Source organism: Limanda limanda, chromosome 6 (genome assembly GCF_963576545.1).
Source record: "Limanda limanda chromosome 6, fLimLim1.1, whole genome shotgun sequence".
NCBI lineage: Eukaryota > Metazoa > Chordata > Actinopteri > Pleuronectiformes > Pleuronectidae > Limanda > Limanda limanda.
In genome coordinates this window covers 3,561,853-3,580,503 of record NC_083641.1, presented here as the reverse complement: position 1 = coordinate 3,580,503, position 18,651 = coordinate 3,561,853, and the positions used below count along the sequence as shown (strand labels likewise).

At 41.9% G+C, this 18,651-nt stretch overlaps 1 protein-coding gene and 1 pseudogene across 1 annotated transcript; one reads left to right on the top strand and one right to left on the bottom strand.

The window, feature by feature from the left end:
- Nucleotides 1–217: 217 nt before the first annotated feature.
- LOC133003629 (uncharacterized) lies at nt 218–6,568 on the bottom strand (annotated as a pseudogene).
- A 577-nt stretch (nt 6,569–7,145) lies between these two features.
- On the top strand, nt 7,146–14,178 carry nop53 (NOP53 ribosome biogenesis factor). The gene is made up of 12 exons (XM_061072850.1): nt 7,146–7,364; nt 7,877–7,953; nt 8,156–8,258; nt 8,996–9,198; nt 9,987–10,042; nt 10,606–10,701; nt 11,600–11,701; nt 11,807–11,977; nt 12,857–13,032; nt 13,307–13,373; nt 13,771–13,847; nt 13,954–14,178. The coding sequence occupies exons 1-12, from the start codon at nt 7,159–7,161 to the stop codon at nt 14,012–14,014; spliced, it is 1,395 nt and encodes a 464-aa protein (XP_060928833.1). The 5' UTR covers nt 7,146–7,158; the 3' UTR covers nt 14,015–14,178.
- The last annotated feature ends 4,473 nt before the right edge of the window (nt 14,179–18,651 follow it).

The window sequence follows — 18,651 nt, the reverse complement described above, 5'->3', positions numbered from 1 at the left end:
CGATACACTAATAACTCACATTAAACCTGATGTGCATCCAGAACAGCTGACCTGCAGACATTTGGACTCCACTAGGCTTCTGAGGGCGTCCTGTGGTAACATGTGTACAGTTCTGTAAAGTTGTGATGTGATTAATCCATGGATAAGACTTGATTTTCCAGCACATCCTTGAACTCTTTTTCATGTTCCTCAAACACCACTGAGACAGGGGAGCGTGTGTGTGTGTAACATCCATTTATTACCACCTTATATGACAAATCTGGAAATTACAAACATTGTTTAATTGAAACATCATCCTCAACGTTTCAAAAAAAAGAAGAAAATCAAATTGAGCAAAAACTAAAAATTAAGTTAAAAGGGTGACCAGTCAACCTGAGAAACGGTATACAGATGATCAAATAATCCGGAGGAAAGAAACTGAAGCACAGGGGGGACTTGTACAGACAATTATTAGTTTTCATGTAACACTGATTTACGATACATTTGAATCAGTTATTTTGTCCTTTTAAAAAATAATTTTCACTTTGAGAACTTTTGGTTTTAGAGACCATTACAAAGCTTGATGAACCTTTGCCACAAAAAGGTCCTATGTTAAAAAATGAGCCACTACTAAAACAGTTTCTGACACCATCATTGAGCTCTAAAGCTTTGGCTTTAAATAATTAGATGAAACCAATTTGAACACCACAAAAACAGGTGAGGTTTAACGCTTGTCAGTTAGGAAAAGAGCATCTACATAGGATCAAACTTTGGTGCCAAAACGAGTCAGTAGCATCACATTTCAGTAGAAAAAAATATTTCTATAAATGTCTGATTCATCCCCCCATCTCCATGTCAACCACAGTATTAAAGAAAAAAATCCTGTGCATGAAACTTATTTTGGAAGAAAAAAAAGACCTCACATGACAAATGACAGCAGTGAATATGGTAATCATAAATCAATGGATTTTATGGATTGTATACAATTTGCTGTGGTGATCAGAGCTGGCGCTCATGCAGACACATGCAGAGACAGAAAGTCCATCCTCTGCCTTCATGGGCAGAGACTGAAACTTTTATTCTACATGTTGAGGCCGGCAGAGGATGGGAGGCAGGAGAAGAGGACCAGGTAAGTTCTTCTAGCACCCTGCTGCGGAAAAGAGACCAGAGTCCCCCAGCAGACAATACCTCTCCTCTTCTCCTGCCTGTCCCCGTTTGCAATGTTCTAGTCTATCTTTCTCTCCCTCATTCTTTTCCACAAATCCTCCTTCACCCAACAGTCAAATTAGAAACAGTGCAAACAAGGAGACGTGTGCTTGAGGACCTCATCACCAAAGAGTTGGTACATGCACAAAAAGAGAGTACCCTAGAAGTCTGCTCCCGAGAGCACTAAGAAAAACACGACTATACACTTTATTTATCCATAATATAATCAGTTTTCCTCTACACACTACTAACACAGGGAGAGAGGGGGCGAGGGCAGGTGAGGGCTGGAGGGACGGAGAGACGGGGGTGAAGGAAGGACAGGAGGAGGTGAAAAGATTAAAGACAAAGAGGAGGTGCGTTTAAGCACGTTCTCCACGGATACGACGAGCCAGCTGGATGTCTTTGGGCATGATGGTGACACGCTTGGCGTGGATGGCGCACAGGTTGGTGTCCTCAAACAGACCCACCAAGTAGGCCTCACTGGCCTCCTGCAGAGGAAGAGACAGGAAACAAGCATCAGTCAGCACAGTTCAGGTCATTTGTGTACATAGCTCTTTAGTACCCTAAAGTGGCAACAGACAAGACTAAAATGGTGTGCTTTAACTTATTGTGAAGTAAATGCTTCACATAAAAGGCTATAGAATAACACTTTGTTTAGACCAGAAGTTTTGCTTTCAATATGCAAGTGTGCTGGTGCTCTGGGAATTGGTCAACATTCAGTTGGCTTTATTTCTACTAAATCAGTATGCAGCTAAATTTGCCCATTTATTAATACAAACTGGTGTTTCTCTCTACCTCTTTCATTGCTCTGAGATCAGTGTACGTGCATCTACAAATTTTTGGAACACACTTTATGTGGAGTTACTTCTACTTAAGTAAAGATTTTGCTCCCATCCTCCGTAAAGAAATTAAAGAAATGTTGCCTTCACAGTATCATTTATGCATATGCACAATTAAATTGTCCTACATGTGATTTTGATTATAATACTGACCTGCAGAGCTCCGATGGCTGCACTTTGGAAACGCAGATCAGTCTTGAAGTCCTGAGCGATTTCTCTCACCAGGCGCTGGAAGGGCAGCTTGCGGATCAGCAGCTCAGTGGATTTCTGATAACGACGGATCTCACGCAGAGCCACAGTACCGGGCCTTCACAATGCATATAAAAAGTTATATAGTAGGATATGTGAGGCAGAACCTGGTCGTAGAATGTTTTTATTGTATTGCAACTCGTAGTTAAGGGTTTCCATCTGGCCTGGGAGCTGTCTTTTCTTGTCTCACCTGTAACGATGGGGCTTCTTCACGCCACCAGTGGAGGGGGCGCTCTTACGAGCAGCCTTGGTGGCCAGCTGCTTACGTGGGGCTTTGCCTCCAGTGGACTTACGGGCGGTCTGCTTGGTACGGGCCATGACTACTGAAGATCACCTGAATAAGATGGAAGAGAAACGACAAATTAAGTTCAATATGTTCACCTCATGGACTATTGATCTTTCTTTACTGTGATTTCTCTGGGGGGGGGGGGTAATGCACACAGCGTAATGTTTAAAAATTAAATAACTTGGAGAAAGTAAACTTTTGGAGTAGGTAAACACAAGACATTCCCTAACGCAGTACGAGTGACACGCGTCAATCAAAGAAGAACGACGATGCTATTGGCTGCTAGATCATTACGCAACTAAAAACACAGCACGTCCACCAATCAGAATGCGGGGCCTTGCACGGTGGGCGGGCTCTGCAGCTGCCCTCCACTGTTGCTGGGTCCGCCCACCGCGTTCTGATGATGGCGGCGGTTTGATGAGCGAACGGGATAAAGAGACAGAGCGGAGGAGCAGAGGAGCAGCACATAAACAACTCCAATTCTCCAGACAGCCGCTGCCCCAGCCCTCCAGGAAACAGGGGGACGGGACAGAGGACTATTCAGGGAACTCGTACACGTGCCCGGGGAGGCTGAACGGTCCCTACCGGCCGCGTAGCACCGAGCTGAACCGGCGCATAATTTGAAAGCGGTTCCCCCTGATGCGAGCTGCAGGAGAGACGGCGTTCCACCGCTTCGTCTGCTGTTCTCACACACGACGAAAAAACACGTTTTTCTCTATTAAACGCGCCAGTGAACACGACAGTTACAAACAGAAGCACTTAAAGTTGCCTCCCGGCCGCGGGGACTCATGTGGAGAAGCTTACCTGTGACAGACAGTGAGCGAGAGTCGTGAGAAATGTTTCGCTTCTTTCTATTTTCTTCTTCGTATCCACAATGGGAAGCAGCGTCCAGCGGGAAAATGGCCGCCGAGTCAATCATCGGCCCCACAATGCAACAGTGTTCACAACATATGTATGTGGTCACTTTTATCTGATTGAGGCGTACGGCTCCTCTCGGGTGAAGTAGATAAAGAGATTGTTTATTTTATTCTTTTAAAACCCATTTGCTTTATTTATATAGTGAGCAGCTCCAAGGAAAATACTGATGTGCGCTGTTTTCTTTTTCTGCTTTCAATACGACATTGACCCTGCAGACTCAAACCGAAAGTAATAAGTTACGCAGTACTTTTGTACCGACGTCAGAGACCTGTTTCAAATAATACCAATGTTGACTGACATGAATGAAATGCTTATTTTAAAATGTAACATACTCCAGGGGTTGTAACGGTCTCTTTAGCAGAATTCGTTCTTGGAAAGATTTTTACGAATATAAGATTATAAAATACATGCACAAGAATATGAGTAGGACCTGTAACTATCTTTTTAATTTTTTTATAAAAAGTTTTTATACATATATTTTTTGTTTTGTTTCCGTTTCTAAAATACTCATCAAGATTTCCTGAATTCCAAAGTGACAAGATGTAAATTCTCTTATACAAGTCAGTTAACCACAAGTATGTTTATTATGTTTGTAAGTGAATTCCAGGATACAAATATTTTTGCCTTTAAAAATGACCGAAAACATAAATCAAACACACAGTAGAAAAAAAGGTTACCATATCAACCTGAGAGAGGAACCAAAAGTCAAAAGATTAACCTGGACATAACGACATGGCTGAAAATTAAAACATGATCAACAAAGTTCTGCTACATATATGCCGCTTGCAATCTGTCAAACCATGCAGTGTCATCATCGCACAATGACGTTTCTAACTGACATCCAGAATCAACTTTTCTGTTTTGATACATTAAAAAGGAACAGTAGAAATACACCATTATTGTAAAAAAAAAAGGAGAAATCACTACTTTTACCACAATTTTCTAATAAAATAAATCAAAAAGACCAACTATATCAACGTATGTGTCTGAAGATGAGAATGTCTCTAATTTTCAACCCTTGTTTACTTTTTTACACTATTCTTTTCTTGCAAAAACACCCTACTCATAGAGATAAGAGGACATTTCTTTGAGAAAGCTAGAGGGATGTGAGGAGTGTAACTGTGATTCAAAGTTTCAGACATTTATGAAGATATCTCTAAGGAAACTCTGCTACTAGTAGCACCAAAGAAGACATAATCACACATTTTACGATTATCACAATCATATGATATATATAGAACCTCAAACCAAACTACTAAGTATAGAGATGAAAGTATAGGGATGAAAGAGTGGTAAAGGGACAAGAGGACAGAGCGTATAATAAACCAGAAAACATCTTAAGCACGTTCTCCACGGATACGACGTGCCAGCTGGATGTCTTTGGGCATGATGGTGACACGCTTGGCGTGGATGGCGCACAGGTTGGTGTCCTCAAACAGACCCACCAGGTAGGCCTCACTGGCCTCCTGCAGAGGACAAATCATTATTGTTTAGGTGGGAAAGACGAAACATTGTTTCAGTACATTCGTTTATTACATTTTTATGGCTAATACTGACCTGCAGAGCTCCGATGGCTGCACTTTGGAAACGCAGATCAGTCTTGAAGTCCTGAGCAATTTCTCTCACCAGGCGCTGGAAGGGCAGCTTGCGGATCAGCAGCTCAGTGGATTTCTGATAACGACGGATCTCACGCAGAGCCACAGTACCGGGCCTTCACAATGCATATAAAAAATTATATAGTAGGATATGTGAGGCAGAACCTGGTCGTAGAATGTATATATACATATATTTTTTTATAAATACAGCTGGTTTAGAGATTCTACTGGTCTTCTGGTTTGAGAAGTTTTCTGAACTCATGTGTTTTCTAGACCTTCCTTATGAAATATGTCAGTGACTCTTAGTTAAGGGTTTCCATCTGGCCTGGGAGCTGTCTTTTCTTGTCTCACCTGTAACGATGGGGCTTCTTCACGCCACCAGTGGAGGGGGCGCTCTTACGAGCAGCCTTGGTGGCCAGCTGCTTACGTGGGGCTTTGCCTCCAGTGGACTTACGGGCGGTCTGCTTGGTACGGGCCATGACTACTGAAGATCACCTGAGGATACATAACAAACACCACTTTAAGGATTGTGCAATAAAATTTCAAAAGGTGAAGGATAAGTTATCATTTTCCGTTTATATTTAATTCAAAACGTAACATTCACTTGGCAGATTCTATTTTTAAGTCAGAGTTGGTTAGAAAATACAAATAATATCAGAAGCCTTATTTAAAAAAATAAGATTGAGGGTGGCTTATGCAATAACTGTAGGAAAACAGACAGCGAACGCATCGAATCACAGAACGGGTCGTTATCATGTAAACCAATCAAATTCTGCGCACGGGCTTGTCGGGCGGGATGTTGTGAATCTTTAAGCCAATCACCGCTCGGCAACTTGGCTACATACCCCGCCCCTTGCGCACTGGATGTGGGTTCGCTCGTTTCTTCATACAGTGCGGCCCGGTGGCTCACAAGGCTTGATTTTATATGCAGAATGAGCTATTTTGATGGAAAACCACGTGACCCCGCCCACACCGGCTACACGGTGTACGCAAACCAGCACACCCTGCCTTGATGGCTGGCTGCTGGCTAGAAGAATGTAAACGGGAAGGAAAAATCGTTGTAGGAAACGAAGAGGGTGACGATAAAAACGACGGTAGATTGTAAAAACCGTAGCACGAAAGTGGAATATACTTTTTGAAGATGACAGGGGACATGTCAGGGAATCGATTGGTGAACAATATTTTGTCAGATGACCCCTCACTGTAGGAGCATTACCGAGTCAAATCCAACCCGATCACAAGTGCTGTTCAGGTCCCTGACTCCCCGAGCAGCCAGATAATAGCTCGACTGCCCTACGTTTTCTTTTTCACCGAAAATAAACCAAATACACGTCCATCCGACTTCTAATGTCACATGAATTGATAGATTTGAGTTTTATCGAAAAGGTGATGCTTACCTTTGAAAAGTTGGTGAAAGATTTCAGCTCCAAAATGGGATTTTATTCTTGAGTCTCTTAAGCGTTGTTCTCGCTATAAAACGAAGGGAGGAGAAAAAAGGAAAAAGTACATAGGAGAGCAATAGGAGACACGTTTCCCATGATGCATCTGGGACAAACATATTACCTACATGCTGCAACATGATAAACAACCACATGACTTCACTCATATGTAATGACAAGTTTTTCTCCATTTATTAACAGCTTTGTTAGTTTATTTCTTTTAATTTTCTTATTTTTGTATAATTTAATTTTACTATGATTTCAAAATGCAACAACACTGAAATGTCAGGGAGGTGAAGTGCAGTGCAATCCAGCCATTTTAACACTGTATTCCCATTTTTTTGGTTTTGGTTTTATTTATCATTAAATAAAATATTTGATACCAACATAACAAGGCTGGTCATTGTTGTTAACGTCATATATAAGAGTATTTCATTTTCAGATTGTTTAAACCAAAGCAGTTATTATAGCCCCATAAGCTGAGCTATATTAGGACAAAATTAAGTTAATATTTATATTCATGTTTGATTTAAAAAAAAAAAGAAGCTTTTGCAACACATGCACTGTCGGTCCTGTGGGTGGCGCCAGCACCTCCCCACCAGCGTATAAGCATTGAAGAAGAAGACACGTGTTTCTGTCCTTTCAACATGGCGTCCACCAGGAGGGTGAAACGCGTGGCGTCTTCACAGCCTGGGTTTCTAAATGTAAAGACCTCGGCTGACTCCAGTGAGGCGACGGGCGTCAAGAGGAAACGCGTGAACAGGAATAAGAAGAAGAACTGGAACAAACACAGCGACATCAACGATGTGGAGTCGTTTTTAAACGACGTCAGGCACCAGGAGAGGACGACAGGGTAAAGCAGCTAAATGTGGTGTGATGTTTGAAACCCTAACCATATTGATTCAATATACATGTTTCCTCTTTACCTCTCTCACAGGCCCGGTGTCAGAGTTTCTTTGTATATCGGTGATGTTACACAGTTAACCACATGTTGCTTTGCTCGCCTAAAAGAGCGTCACAAACAACACGGGTCCTCTGTTCAGATGTAGCCAGGAATTTCTTTTTAAGTTGTATTTCTCATAAATTATCCATGTTTGTGTTGTGTTCGATGATTTCTCTACACAGTAAAGTTTATTCAACCTTTTTTAGCAAGTCCACATTCAGTCTAGTGCCAAAACAGTTTTTTGCCTTAGAATGTCAGAAAATTGAACAAGAATTCTGATGTCGTCTCACTAAAAGTGCTGCTTTGCTTTGTACCTTCGACTTCATTGCATTTTGCACTGTTGGGAGTGTTTTTATTTCACTCCTCTGACTATTTAAACCCACAACAATGACGTCACCAGTTGTGATCTGTATGTGTTTCAGGGGTCTACTGTCTGAGAAGTCAGATGAAAGTTTGTTCTTTTTGGACATTGGAGAACCGAAGAAAGCTGAGCAGAAGGGTAACTATTTAATATTAGTGTGTTTGTGTAAATTAGTAAATAGAGATTTAATGGGACTAACAGTAAATAGTTGTACTTTCCTGAGTAGAACAGGTTTAAATGAACCCCTGTACTAACCAATAGGATGGTGTCTTCACATGCTTTGATAAAGAGATGTGTATGTATTTTCTTGTTAGTGATTAGTCTGTGTTTTTTTGTGAAGCGCCAGAAACCGTCTGGGGAAAGACGAGGAGAGGAAAACCGGCCCGTCCCCTGAGGATTGACCTCATCCTGCAGCACGACTCCCTCGTTCAACCACCGAAAGAGTCAGTACCCAGGGTTTTTCTTTCTCTCCGTCTGGGATTTGAGTTGTACTTGAATATTGTTTGAAGAAACAGAGCCTAGTGTCCCCTAACATGTTATTTGGTTGACTTTTCACTAGGTTTCTGTCTGTTTGAATTAGGCAAAATGTAGTATCTGGGAACAGCGGTATTACATGATTACTGTTTTCATTTGTATTGGATATTACAAAGTAAAGATAACAGTTGTTTATGTTTCCAATGAGCCATATGTACAAATTTGTCTAAACTTATTGTATCGTAAGCTTTAAGTTTTATATTTCGTTACAGTTTGTACTGTGTTTTCTTAAATGTTTGAGAACTGTGTGACCAGTGATGATCCCATCCTTGCGCTCCCAGTATTTCCTTCATGGGAATGTGAAGACAACACAGAGGAGCTCAGGAGATGGTTGTGTAAATTGTGTCCTGAGATCTGAGGTCATGCAAACACTCACCACAGTGTAGATGGTGTCAGATAAAACAAGCCGAAAATCGATATGCCTGTTGCTGTCTTTTAAATTCCTTACTTTCTCCTGAATTTGTGTGACTGCTCACGGACATACACTGAACTTGGGAGATCCTCCAGACAGTCTCTGGAGGAAGACTGATATCCAATTCTCCGAGCTTGGGCCATCTTGTCTTCATCTTATCTCACTCTACCTGTTTCCCTTACATCGTCCTGCCCTCCATAATAAACTGTTCATCTCATCTGCCTCCTCCCTCAGTGTGCTGGCCCATCAGCAACCTAATGCCAAGAAACTCCGTCGTACTGCCCAGAAGTCTGAGCACTTGGTAGCCAAAGGCGTGTTGCCTCGGAGACTGAAACGGCTGCAGAGGAGACGGCCTGTCATCGAAGGGCCCAAGAAAGTAGTGACAGAGGCCAACAATTACCCCGAAAGAGGATATTACGACATATGGGACCAAGAGAGTGAGTGGAGTCTGTCTGTCTGTCTGTTTGACCGTCCTGTGATGATCTCATCCTTGCGCTCCCAGTATTTCCTTTATGGGAATGTGAAGACAACACAGAGGAGCTCAGATGATTGTTGTGTATACGGTCATCTGGGATCTGAGGATACTCTAGAAAACACATAAGTTTTGTGAAAAATCAAGGTGATAAAATATAGATGTTAATAATAAATAGATTGATAATCATCCATCATAGTGGTATGTAAATTGTGCATTACCTTGGCTTTGAATCCTTTATCATGGATGTAATCAGTGGCTAAGACCAAGCTGTATTTACCAAACAGTTTGAATGATGTGATCATTAGAGTCTGACAAGGAAGCCACCAGAATTGTTTTCTGAATTTGTTGACGAGGATATATCCAGATGTAAAACATCTTAGCCCAACACAGAAATTGAGGAGTGAGTTTGTCTTAATCGCTAACTAGTGTTTCCTGAACCCATTTTATTGGTTCTTGCAGCTGCATCAACCAGAATCATCTTTAACAATTAGAGCATGCAAGTGATTGGATTTAGTTGTTTTTGCAGCAAGTCATCCATTTCTATTCAACATAAAATGATCACCATCCTTTGCTTTCAAGGTCTGTTACATATTTCAGTTATTGAATCAGAAAAATTTGAGTAACAAACATTTCAAATAATCATTTATAGACCGTATTGGAACTGACCTTTTTTATTTTGAACCAGCTCCTAAAGTGTAGATAAACAAACATTTCTATATTTTCTTTGTATCCAATTTTTTCCCATCACAGCCAAAGATTTAGGTGATCCCTGGTACCTTCAACAGACTGGCAAGAAGCGTGTTAAGGTGAGTTTGTTTTTATCAGATGTATCTTGCATTCAACAGTATGAGACCACTTTGAAATGGATTAGAAAGTAAATGTCCAGCAGAGGAGCTAATCCACTTGTTTAGGGTGATGTCACACGTGATGTAATATCCATAACCAGGTCCAACCCTTCAGGTTACAAGCAAACAAGAATGGCACAGCCTATGAATTAATTCACCATCACATGTGTTTTAGAGAGGCATCGATTAGGATTAAATTCAAGTTGTTTTTTTTTCTTTCCAGCAGAGCACACATGGCTCTACTCATTTAATCAACTTCTTTTCAGTCTTCACACTGTCATTATTCTGTGCTGTCCGGCTAATTCTGGCCAGCAAAGGCTAGCACACACTGGCAAAAAACAACTTTATTTCGCATCAAATTTAATCTATTTCATAATCTGAGATCTGCAATTAAGGCAAGGGACATGGCATCTTGATAATACCAGAATTTGGACCCATACCTGTCACAACTTAACAACTGAAAAGTTCCTATTGCATGAATGGTGCTTTGAATGTGACTGTTGTGGTCTTATCGGTTTTGTCAGCGTCCAGAGAAGTTGAATGAGAAGCCGTCTGTCCTCCCTGCTGTGGAGGTCATCGCCGCGGGAGGATCCTACAACCCAGACTTCTTTTCCCACCAGGTAACTGAACCATGTTTGCATTCAATAATGTTGTGCGGATTGCAGGTATACTTAACACACGGTTGATCCACGGGTCAGGAGGGTAGGGTCGAAAAAAATGTTCATTTCTGACTAACTGCGCTTGGGTTCGGGTGGGTAAAATGGGTATCATCAATGTGTAAAATATTATTAACATTCTCAGAAAGGTGAACATCAAACAAAAATAATCCTGTGCATTCCTTCAACGAGCGCTCATTAAGCGCAGCCTGGCACATCATTTACTACTGCGTTTTCTTAAATGTTTGAGAACTGTGTGACCAGTGATGATCTCATCCTTGCGCTCCCAGTATTTCCTTCATGGGAATGTGAAGACAACACAGAGGAGCTCAGGAGACTGTTGTGTAAATTGTGTCCTGAGATCTGAGGTCATGCAAACACTCACCACAGTGTAGATAGTGTCAGAAAAAACAGTCCTATAATCTACTATGCTTCATTACGTTCTCCTGAAATCGTGTAACTGCTTACAAACATGCATTAAACTTTGGAGATCCTCTAGACATTCTCTGTAGGAGAACTCAAATGTCAGATTGAGAGCCTCTAGACTTTTTGAAGACTTTCTCCATCCAGTCCCCTGTTAAAAAAGTCTGCAGTATATTCGAAGGAGCCGATGTGAGAACACAGCAGGAGATCGTCCACAGGATTCAACGCAACCCAAAATGACCAGTATCTCAGGATGTGTGCTACACAAGACATCAACAATATCAAGAGTTTTTTATTATACTCTCGTGCATTTAGGGGTGGATGTCCACATCCGTCCTGAAGTATAACCAATGTTTTAAGAAGCCTGTCCCATGAGTTACATTGTTACTTGTTGTAATGTGCTGAATAAACTGACTGTTCTCCTTCTCTCTAAACCCAGGCCTTGCTGCAGAAGGCCCATGAAGTGGAGGTTACGAAGAAAAAGGCAGAAGACAAATTAGAGAGACAGCTCGCCGTCAACAAAGCGGACACGGCCACATTGGTACAGATGATCATGCCAGCTCTGCCTACGCTTTCTGATTCTTTGTAAATGCAGCAAAAACTCTGAACTTGTCTCTTTCCTCACGCGCCTCTGTGTGTTCTGCAGGACACGATCTTACAAGAAGAGGTGGAAGGTCTGGTAGAAGAGGATGAGGAAGAAGAAATGGCTCCTGTTGAGGAAGATGATGATGATGATGATGCAGTAGTAGGAGCCATCAACGCAGGAGAAAAAAAGACTGAGAAACAGAGGAAGAAAGAAAAGGCTGAAAAAATAAAGGTACATACTTAATTTTAAGGGATAATTAACTTCCTGTTCATGCAAGTGAATGTACTATTCCTCATGTTAAGAAGCAACAGAGTAGAAGGTAACTCGCCTGTTTTTATATTCTGGAAAACATCACATTTTCTGTAAAGTAATGAAGATTTTTGAGGAGATTGAACTTAACAGCAGCAAAGATGTGCTTAAGACTCCTTAACCTGAAAAAGTGAGAAGTAATTGAACATAGATCTGAAGTAATTTATTAGGTAATCAAAATGAAATGTATCTGCACCTACTTTGGTAAATGTCCCAAATTGCCTGTAATTGAAATATCTTTGGGCATTTAGATTGGGGTTCAACAAAACAATAGGCACTAGGACGACCCATCCCATGTTCTGGGATGGGTCTTCCTAGACTGACAAGGCTCTACTCATTTAATCAACTTCTTTTCAGTCTTCACACTGTCATTCAGGCTATTTCTGGCCAGCAAAGGTTAGCACACACTGGCGTAAAACTATTTCACGTCAAATTTAATCTATTCCACCATCTGAGATCTACAATTACGGCAAGGGACACTGCACTGCGGCATCTTGATAATACCAGAGTTTGGACCCAGACAGGCATATTCCACAGTTTGTTTGACAATTTCATAGATGAAACTGCAGGTAGCTTTACAATGAAACAAGATTTTAGCCATTTGAAGAAAACATTTTCAAATCAATTTGTGGTGGTGAGCATGGGTATTGTGGCGCTGACCACAAACAAGGCTGTGTATAAGAAACACTGAGAAGAAACTGTAGCAGGTCAGAGGATATCAGCTTAGGAGGTGGTCCTTCAGGCGGCACAGGACACATTTGCGTTCTAGTCTGACTGTTCATCTTCCTCTTCCCAACCCAGGATCAGCTGCGGCTGGCCGACAGACGGGAGACCGACCAGAAACAGCAGCTCTTCCAGCTTCGCTCCATTAAGGCGTCCGTCAAAGAGCAGGAACTCTGTACTGAGGAAAAACAGAAAATACGCAAGGCTAACCAGGAAGCAGAGAAAAGCCAGCCCAGACGCCTCGGCAGACTCAAGTACACAAAACGCTCTCCCACTACATGTTGCCGTGTGTTAAAGGGTTCCTCCAGTGATTTAGTATTGTACATTGATTGTATTGATTAAAAATGTGTATAAGTGGGCATTCATTTTAACCAGGCTCTTCCACTTGTCATCACAAACTATTCAGACACATCAGCATTAACATAAAAACTAAAGCTTTACGTGTGGTTGTTTCTGCAGGGGGCAGAATGCAAACAGACCTTTTCTTGACCTCAATGTAAACACTTGGCTTTTTGCTCTGATTTGCAGGTTCCAGCCTCAGGACATGGAGGTTCAGTTAAGTGACGAGCTGGCCGGCTCCCTGCGACAACTCAAGGTACGTCACCAACATCTGTAATGTGCTCTTACTTATCCGCTTTGACCTTGAGGACTTGGCGTCTTTATCTGTAATGGCTTTTGCTTCATTTAGCTGGTGTATTATCTTCAGTACTCTGTATTGTCTTATTCTAAGCCTTATCCTATTCTTTAATACTCTGCCGGCCCACTTTCCCTCTGGGGACAATTATAGTTTCATTTGATGTAATTGCCAGTGGAAAATTCCTGTCTTCTTTTATCTCCTGTCATTAAGTCTCTGAATAATGCTTTAATCAGCCTTTATGGTTTGAATGGGATTTAGTAATTTGGGTGGGAATTGGATATTGAGTCACATTTTCCTGTCATGGATTTATCTGGACTTGTCCCTTCCTGTCTCTTGTAATGTCGCAACTCTGCAGCCAGAGGGCAGCGTTGCCAAGGACCGCTTCAAGAGTCTGCAGAAGAGGAACCTGATTGAACCCAGAGAAAGAGCCAAGTAAGGACTTGTTATGCAATAGCTCATCAAAGATGCTTGGTGATGAACAGATTGATGAGGTGTGTATTGATGAACATGTACGTTTCCACCCTGCCCCATCTCTTAGGTTCAAGAGGAGACTCAAGCTGAAGTATACGGAGAAGAGGGCTTTTAAAGCGATCACTTAAGGCCGACCCACACAGCCCAGGAGCCGAATGCGAGAAGCTGGGCGACGCTTAAAGCCACAAGTGCAACATCATGGAACGGTGTATATACAATGTAATAAATGTTGATTTCCGGCTTGTCCCTTTCAGACAATTACAACTTATTATTAAAAAAAAATGAAAATGTGCTCGGGTCTAGTTTATGTATCTTGCAGTCTCTATACATATGCAATATAATTCAATTTCTGTATAAGTTATGTAGTGTGACCCTATTGGAAAAGGTCAACCATGGGTTTGTTGCATGTAACTTGGTCTGCCGAGACAAATTGTTACTGTCGCCTCTTTTACACCAGAATTAGCGGGTATACGCAGGTTTAAAAAATATGGGTCAACCCTCTAAAAAGGTGGTTCATTCCTTTTCCATTGCCAACTGAGAAGTTTGCCTTTTCTGGGTCTTTTTTAAGAAAAAAAATCACAAACGCACCAAAACTTGAGACGGTCCCTCGCCTTACTGTTGTGTCAAATTAGTGCATTTACCCAGTGCTGATGGAAACTGTGTACTACAAAGTCCTTCAACCCAGGAGTGAATGAAGATTATAAACATGCATTGCAGACAAAAGCCAGATGGATTTGCGAGATGTGGCACTTTTCAATATTTTCCCCTTCTTTCCAGAGAATAATTAATTGTTGAACAATTGATTACATTTAAGCGACTGATCTGTTTGAAATTTTAATTTGCTGCTTGATTGAATTAAGGCAACCTTTGGGCCTTGGCCTGAGGAATGTGCTTTCCTCTGTGACATTTTAGTTACTATTAGTATTTCAGCATATCTTCTCCAGGTTTCTAGTAATGGGAAACAAAAGCTTGATCCCTCCAGTATTTCTCATATCTACTAACTTCTGTTTCTACTTTGGATGCCATGACACTCGTAACACAATCCGTGTTATGTAGCAGTCAGACGACATGAATGAAAATATCCATAACAGATGGTTTGATTAAATAAAGTCCAATAGACGTATATTATAACTTATCACCCTTTGCCGGGAAAAAAAAAGTCTATGTAATTGATTCCAACGTGCTGCTTAAAACCATAATTGACTTCAGTGCCCTGCTGGTGTGAACAGGGACACACACACAGTCCCATGGTGCCTGGAGCTACGCCAAAGCTCCTTATCCAGTGTGAAAATTTAATGGGACCGCCTCCCATTTCTGGAACGTATCAATGTCTTTGTGCCAACTACCTGCAGAGGAGTTCACCCGGAGACTTGTTAAACTGCAGTTTGCCACCAAATAACCTCATTCATACACATCTGTCTTTAGAGTGGGTGGAGCCAATGAGAATCCTCTAACAGTCACCATCCATGTCTCTAGTGAGTGTAATAACAGTAATAATGTCAAACATTTTCAATATTGATGCAAATTTAATGTATGGTATATATATAAAACATTTATAAATCCTAAGACAATACAGGATTCAATCATTTAAGTATTCACCTTCCAGACCTGTATATACAGTTTATGTTACCATGTTCACCATCTTAGTTTAGTGTCTAAACACAAAGTACAGCTGAGGCTGATGGGGATGTCACTTGTTTTAGAAAACATGCTGGGGGACTTTTTACCGTTTAAACCAAATTTCATGACAAACACATCAAATTTTGCCAAGACTTTCAATCAAAAACCACGTATATAACCTCATGGTGGTAACAGAACTAGCGTCAGGGGATCATTTAAGTCAATAGTACTCAGCCTGTGAAGATCATGAATGTCGGCCCCACATTTAGAGTCAGTAAGTCCTATAGTCGCTGAGAGTCTTCAAGTGGTTTAACCACTTGACAGAGCAATTGCCACAGCCTCTCTGTGCCAGCAGTTCCCAAACCTTTCATCCTCTCATCCCCAGAGTAAAGGTGCCAAAGAGTTGTGAACCTCAAAACCCTGTCGTGGGTTCAAATGTAACATCAGGATATTTAAGGTAGTAAATATAAAACAAACATGCACTGATGCTGTTGCTTATGTGTCATAATCAGTTAAAGGGTCATGGGACAAAAAAAACAGAAGGGTGATATTTTTATTTTAACTAACTTTTTATTTCTCTTCTTTAACAGTAATGGCTAAACATGCTATTTCTAATTGCTCTTGAATGTCTAGAAATCATATTGGAAACCCTTTCTGTGTCTGTAATAAAGCACTATTTTGAATGATTCGTTTAGTCAACGAAAGTCTCTGTGCAAGGATATTCGAAGGTTGGAGAAATAATCTTGATGTTTTCTTGTGCTTTACTGCCACATAATGCAGTCTACTTGTTTGTGTTATTCACCCCATCCCCCCTTTTGATTCCCCCTCTTCACGTGTGAGGCACGGTGCTGCCAGATTGCCTTGGCATGGGGTAGGACGGATTATGTGTATGCGTGCGTGTGTATGCACGCTGTTGCGGTCACTCATTACATCCTTCAGAGTAGATTACTACTCTTCCCGTCTGGGGAGCCCTGGAGTGACACACGAAGCCACTAAAACACTCAGCTGCACTGCATGGCGACTCAACGTTGTATTTGTGTGTGTGAGAGAGAGAGAGAGAGGGAGAATGAATATTTTCATGTGATCCAAAGTTGGTTGGCTGCTAAGTGACAGGCTTTTGCACCGTGGCCCAGTGTGCCTGTGAATGTCTTACCTCATGTATGAAAGCTCACTCAGGTCATTCACATTCCAGCATAACCAAACCTCAACTACTTGAGGAATTATTAGGAACTGTTATAGCTGATGACAAAGATTTTTTTGTGAACTTATTTGAAGTTGTCCACAGAGCAGTAACATTCATTTGGAGTCTTGTTTTGTTGTCCTTCTGTGCTGACTCGGATATTGCTAACTTTGATAGCTCTAAATACAGGTGTGAACAAACTCAGACTGGATGACGATCCGAACATGCCAGACCATATTCGGAAGTGGTCTGGTCCACGTGTGTCCATATTGCTTTAGCAGTGTGAACACGAGTGTGGTTCTGGCCATATTGAAGGACCTCCGACTCAGCTGTTGCCTCTGTGTATGCAATTCGTACACATGCGAACGCACACACTCAGAGCTGTCCACTTGTGATCGGATCACAAAAGCAACATGTTATTACCTGTTTGTTACCTCCACCGAGGAGGTTATTTATTTACTCCTGTGCTGCGTTTGTTTATATTGTTTATGAGCAGGTACACACAAAAACAAATGAGCCGAGTCCTATGAAACTTAATGGAATGGTCTGGTATGGGTCAGGGAAGAATCCATAAAGTACTGTTGTGGATCCAGATCAGGGGGTAGATCCATAATTGTTTTTTCACTTCCTTTAACACTAGGAGGTACGGCATATTCAACATTTTCACTGTTTTCCCACAGAATAATCATGGATCTTGATGAAAAAAGATCAGGCACAATAAGGGAACTTGAGTCTATGAGTGTGTGCGACTTGGTGCAGCTTGATTGGATTTAAAGGGACTATTGTGCGATCCGAATGGTGGCTGAAAATTTCACAGTGAGAGAGAGTTGTGGGCTGTAAAACCAAAACAATAAGCTGAAAGGTGCTAAAAAGATGTTCAAAATATCAATGATAGCCCATTAAGTCGGTTACTAAAACACTTACCTCAGACACTTGCTGATTCTATAGCTCTTCAACTGTTGAGTATCAGTAGATGTATTGCTCTTGTATATTGTTGTACACTGACTGTATCCAATATGCATATCTGAATCAGTCTAAAACTCTAATCGGACTGTAGATTTTTTGTGTGTGTTTGAGAGAGAGAGAGAGAGAGAGAGCATCCTCTGAGTAAATTCCTCTAGATCCTGATGTCGCTAATTCCATTTCCATTACACACACACACACGCACACACACACACCAAACACACACACACACACACACACACTGATTCCATCACATCGCACTCTGTCACTCTCTTCCCGTGCTCAGTATCCTTACATAGCCTCAGCATGGCACTGCCTCTCGTGTCTCTGGTCTCTGTCTCCGTGTGAGTGTGTGTAAACAGCAGAGATCATCCCTGCAGTTACAGGAGGCATTGATGCACACAAGGCATCAAGATAATGAAAACATAGATGGCAAGACAAAATCTCAAGCTATGTGCGATGTGATGGAGGACTGGAAAACGGGTTTGTGTGGTGCTGTTGGTGCTGGAGCAGTAAGAGATGAAGAGGAGGAGGAGGAGGAGGGAGAGGGAGAGGGGATAAACACAGTGATAGTGAGTGAGTGAGAGGGAGCGAGAGGGGGGAGGAGCAGAGAAATGATTCCTCTCTCTAATCCCCTAGACACACGCTTGGTCTTGTTGCCTACTGGCTCAGAGGGAGACGGAGGCAGGTGGAGGGTGCAAACAGAGAGAGAGAGAGAAGCCAAGTGGGAAGGCAATAACAAGATGAAGGGAAGAGAAGAAGGGAGAGCTGCCTCTCGGAAACGCTGAGAGAGACAGAGAGAGAGAGAAAGGCAGTGAGGACGAGGAGGCAGCCAGCTACTCTTGCACGATTTTGAGCAGAGGGAAGGAGATGGTTGGAGGAGGAGGAGGAGGAGGAGGAGGTGTGATGCTGCTCTCCGGTGCTGCCTGAACCAAACCAGGAGAGAGGAAGAGGAGAGGAGCAGCAGAGCGGAGGAGAAGGGATACCTTATAACAAAAGTAG

What these genes read in the sequence shown, in the direction of transcription:
- nop53 (XM_061072850.1), top strand. Translation starts at nt 7,159, where the DNA reads ATGGCGTCCACCAGGAGGGTGAAACGCGTGGCGTCTTCACAGCCTGGG. An exon ending in AAAAGGCTGAAAAAATAAAG is followed by an intron (nt 11,978 to 12,856) that starts GTACATACTTAA and finishes TTCCCAACCCAG; the next exon opens with GATCAGCTGCGGCTGGCCGA. An exon ending in AGACGCCTCGGCAGACTCAA is followed by an intron (nt 13,033 to 13,306) that starts GTACACAAAACG and finishes TCTGATTTGCAG; the next exon opens with GTTCCAGCCTCAGGACATGG.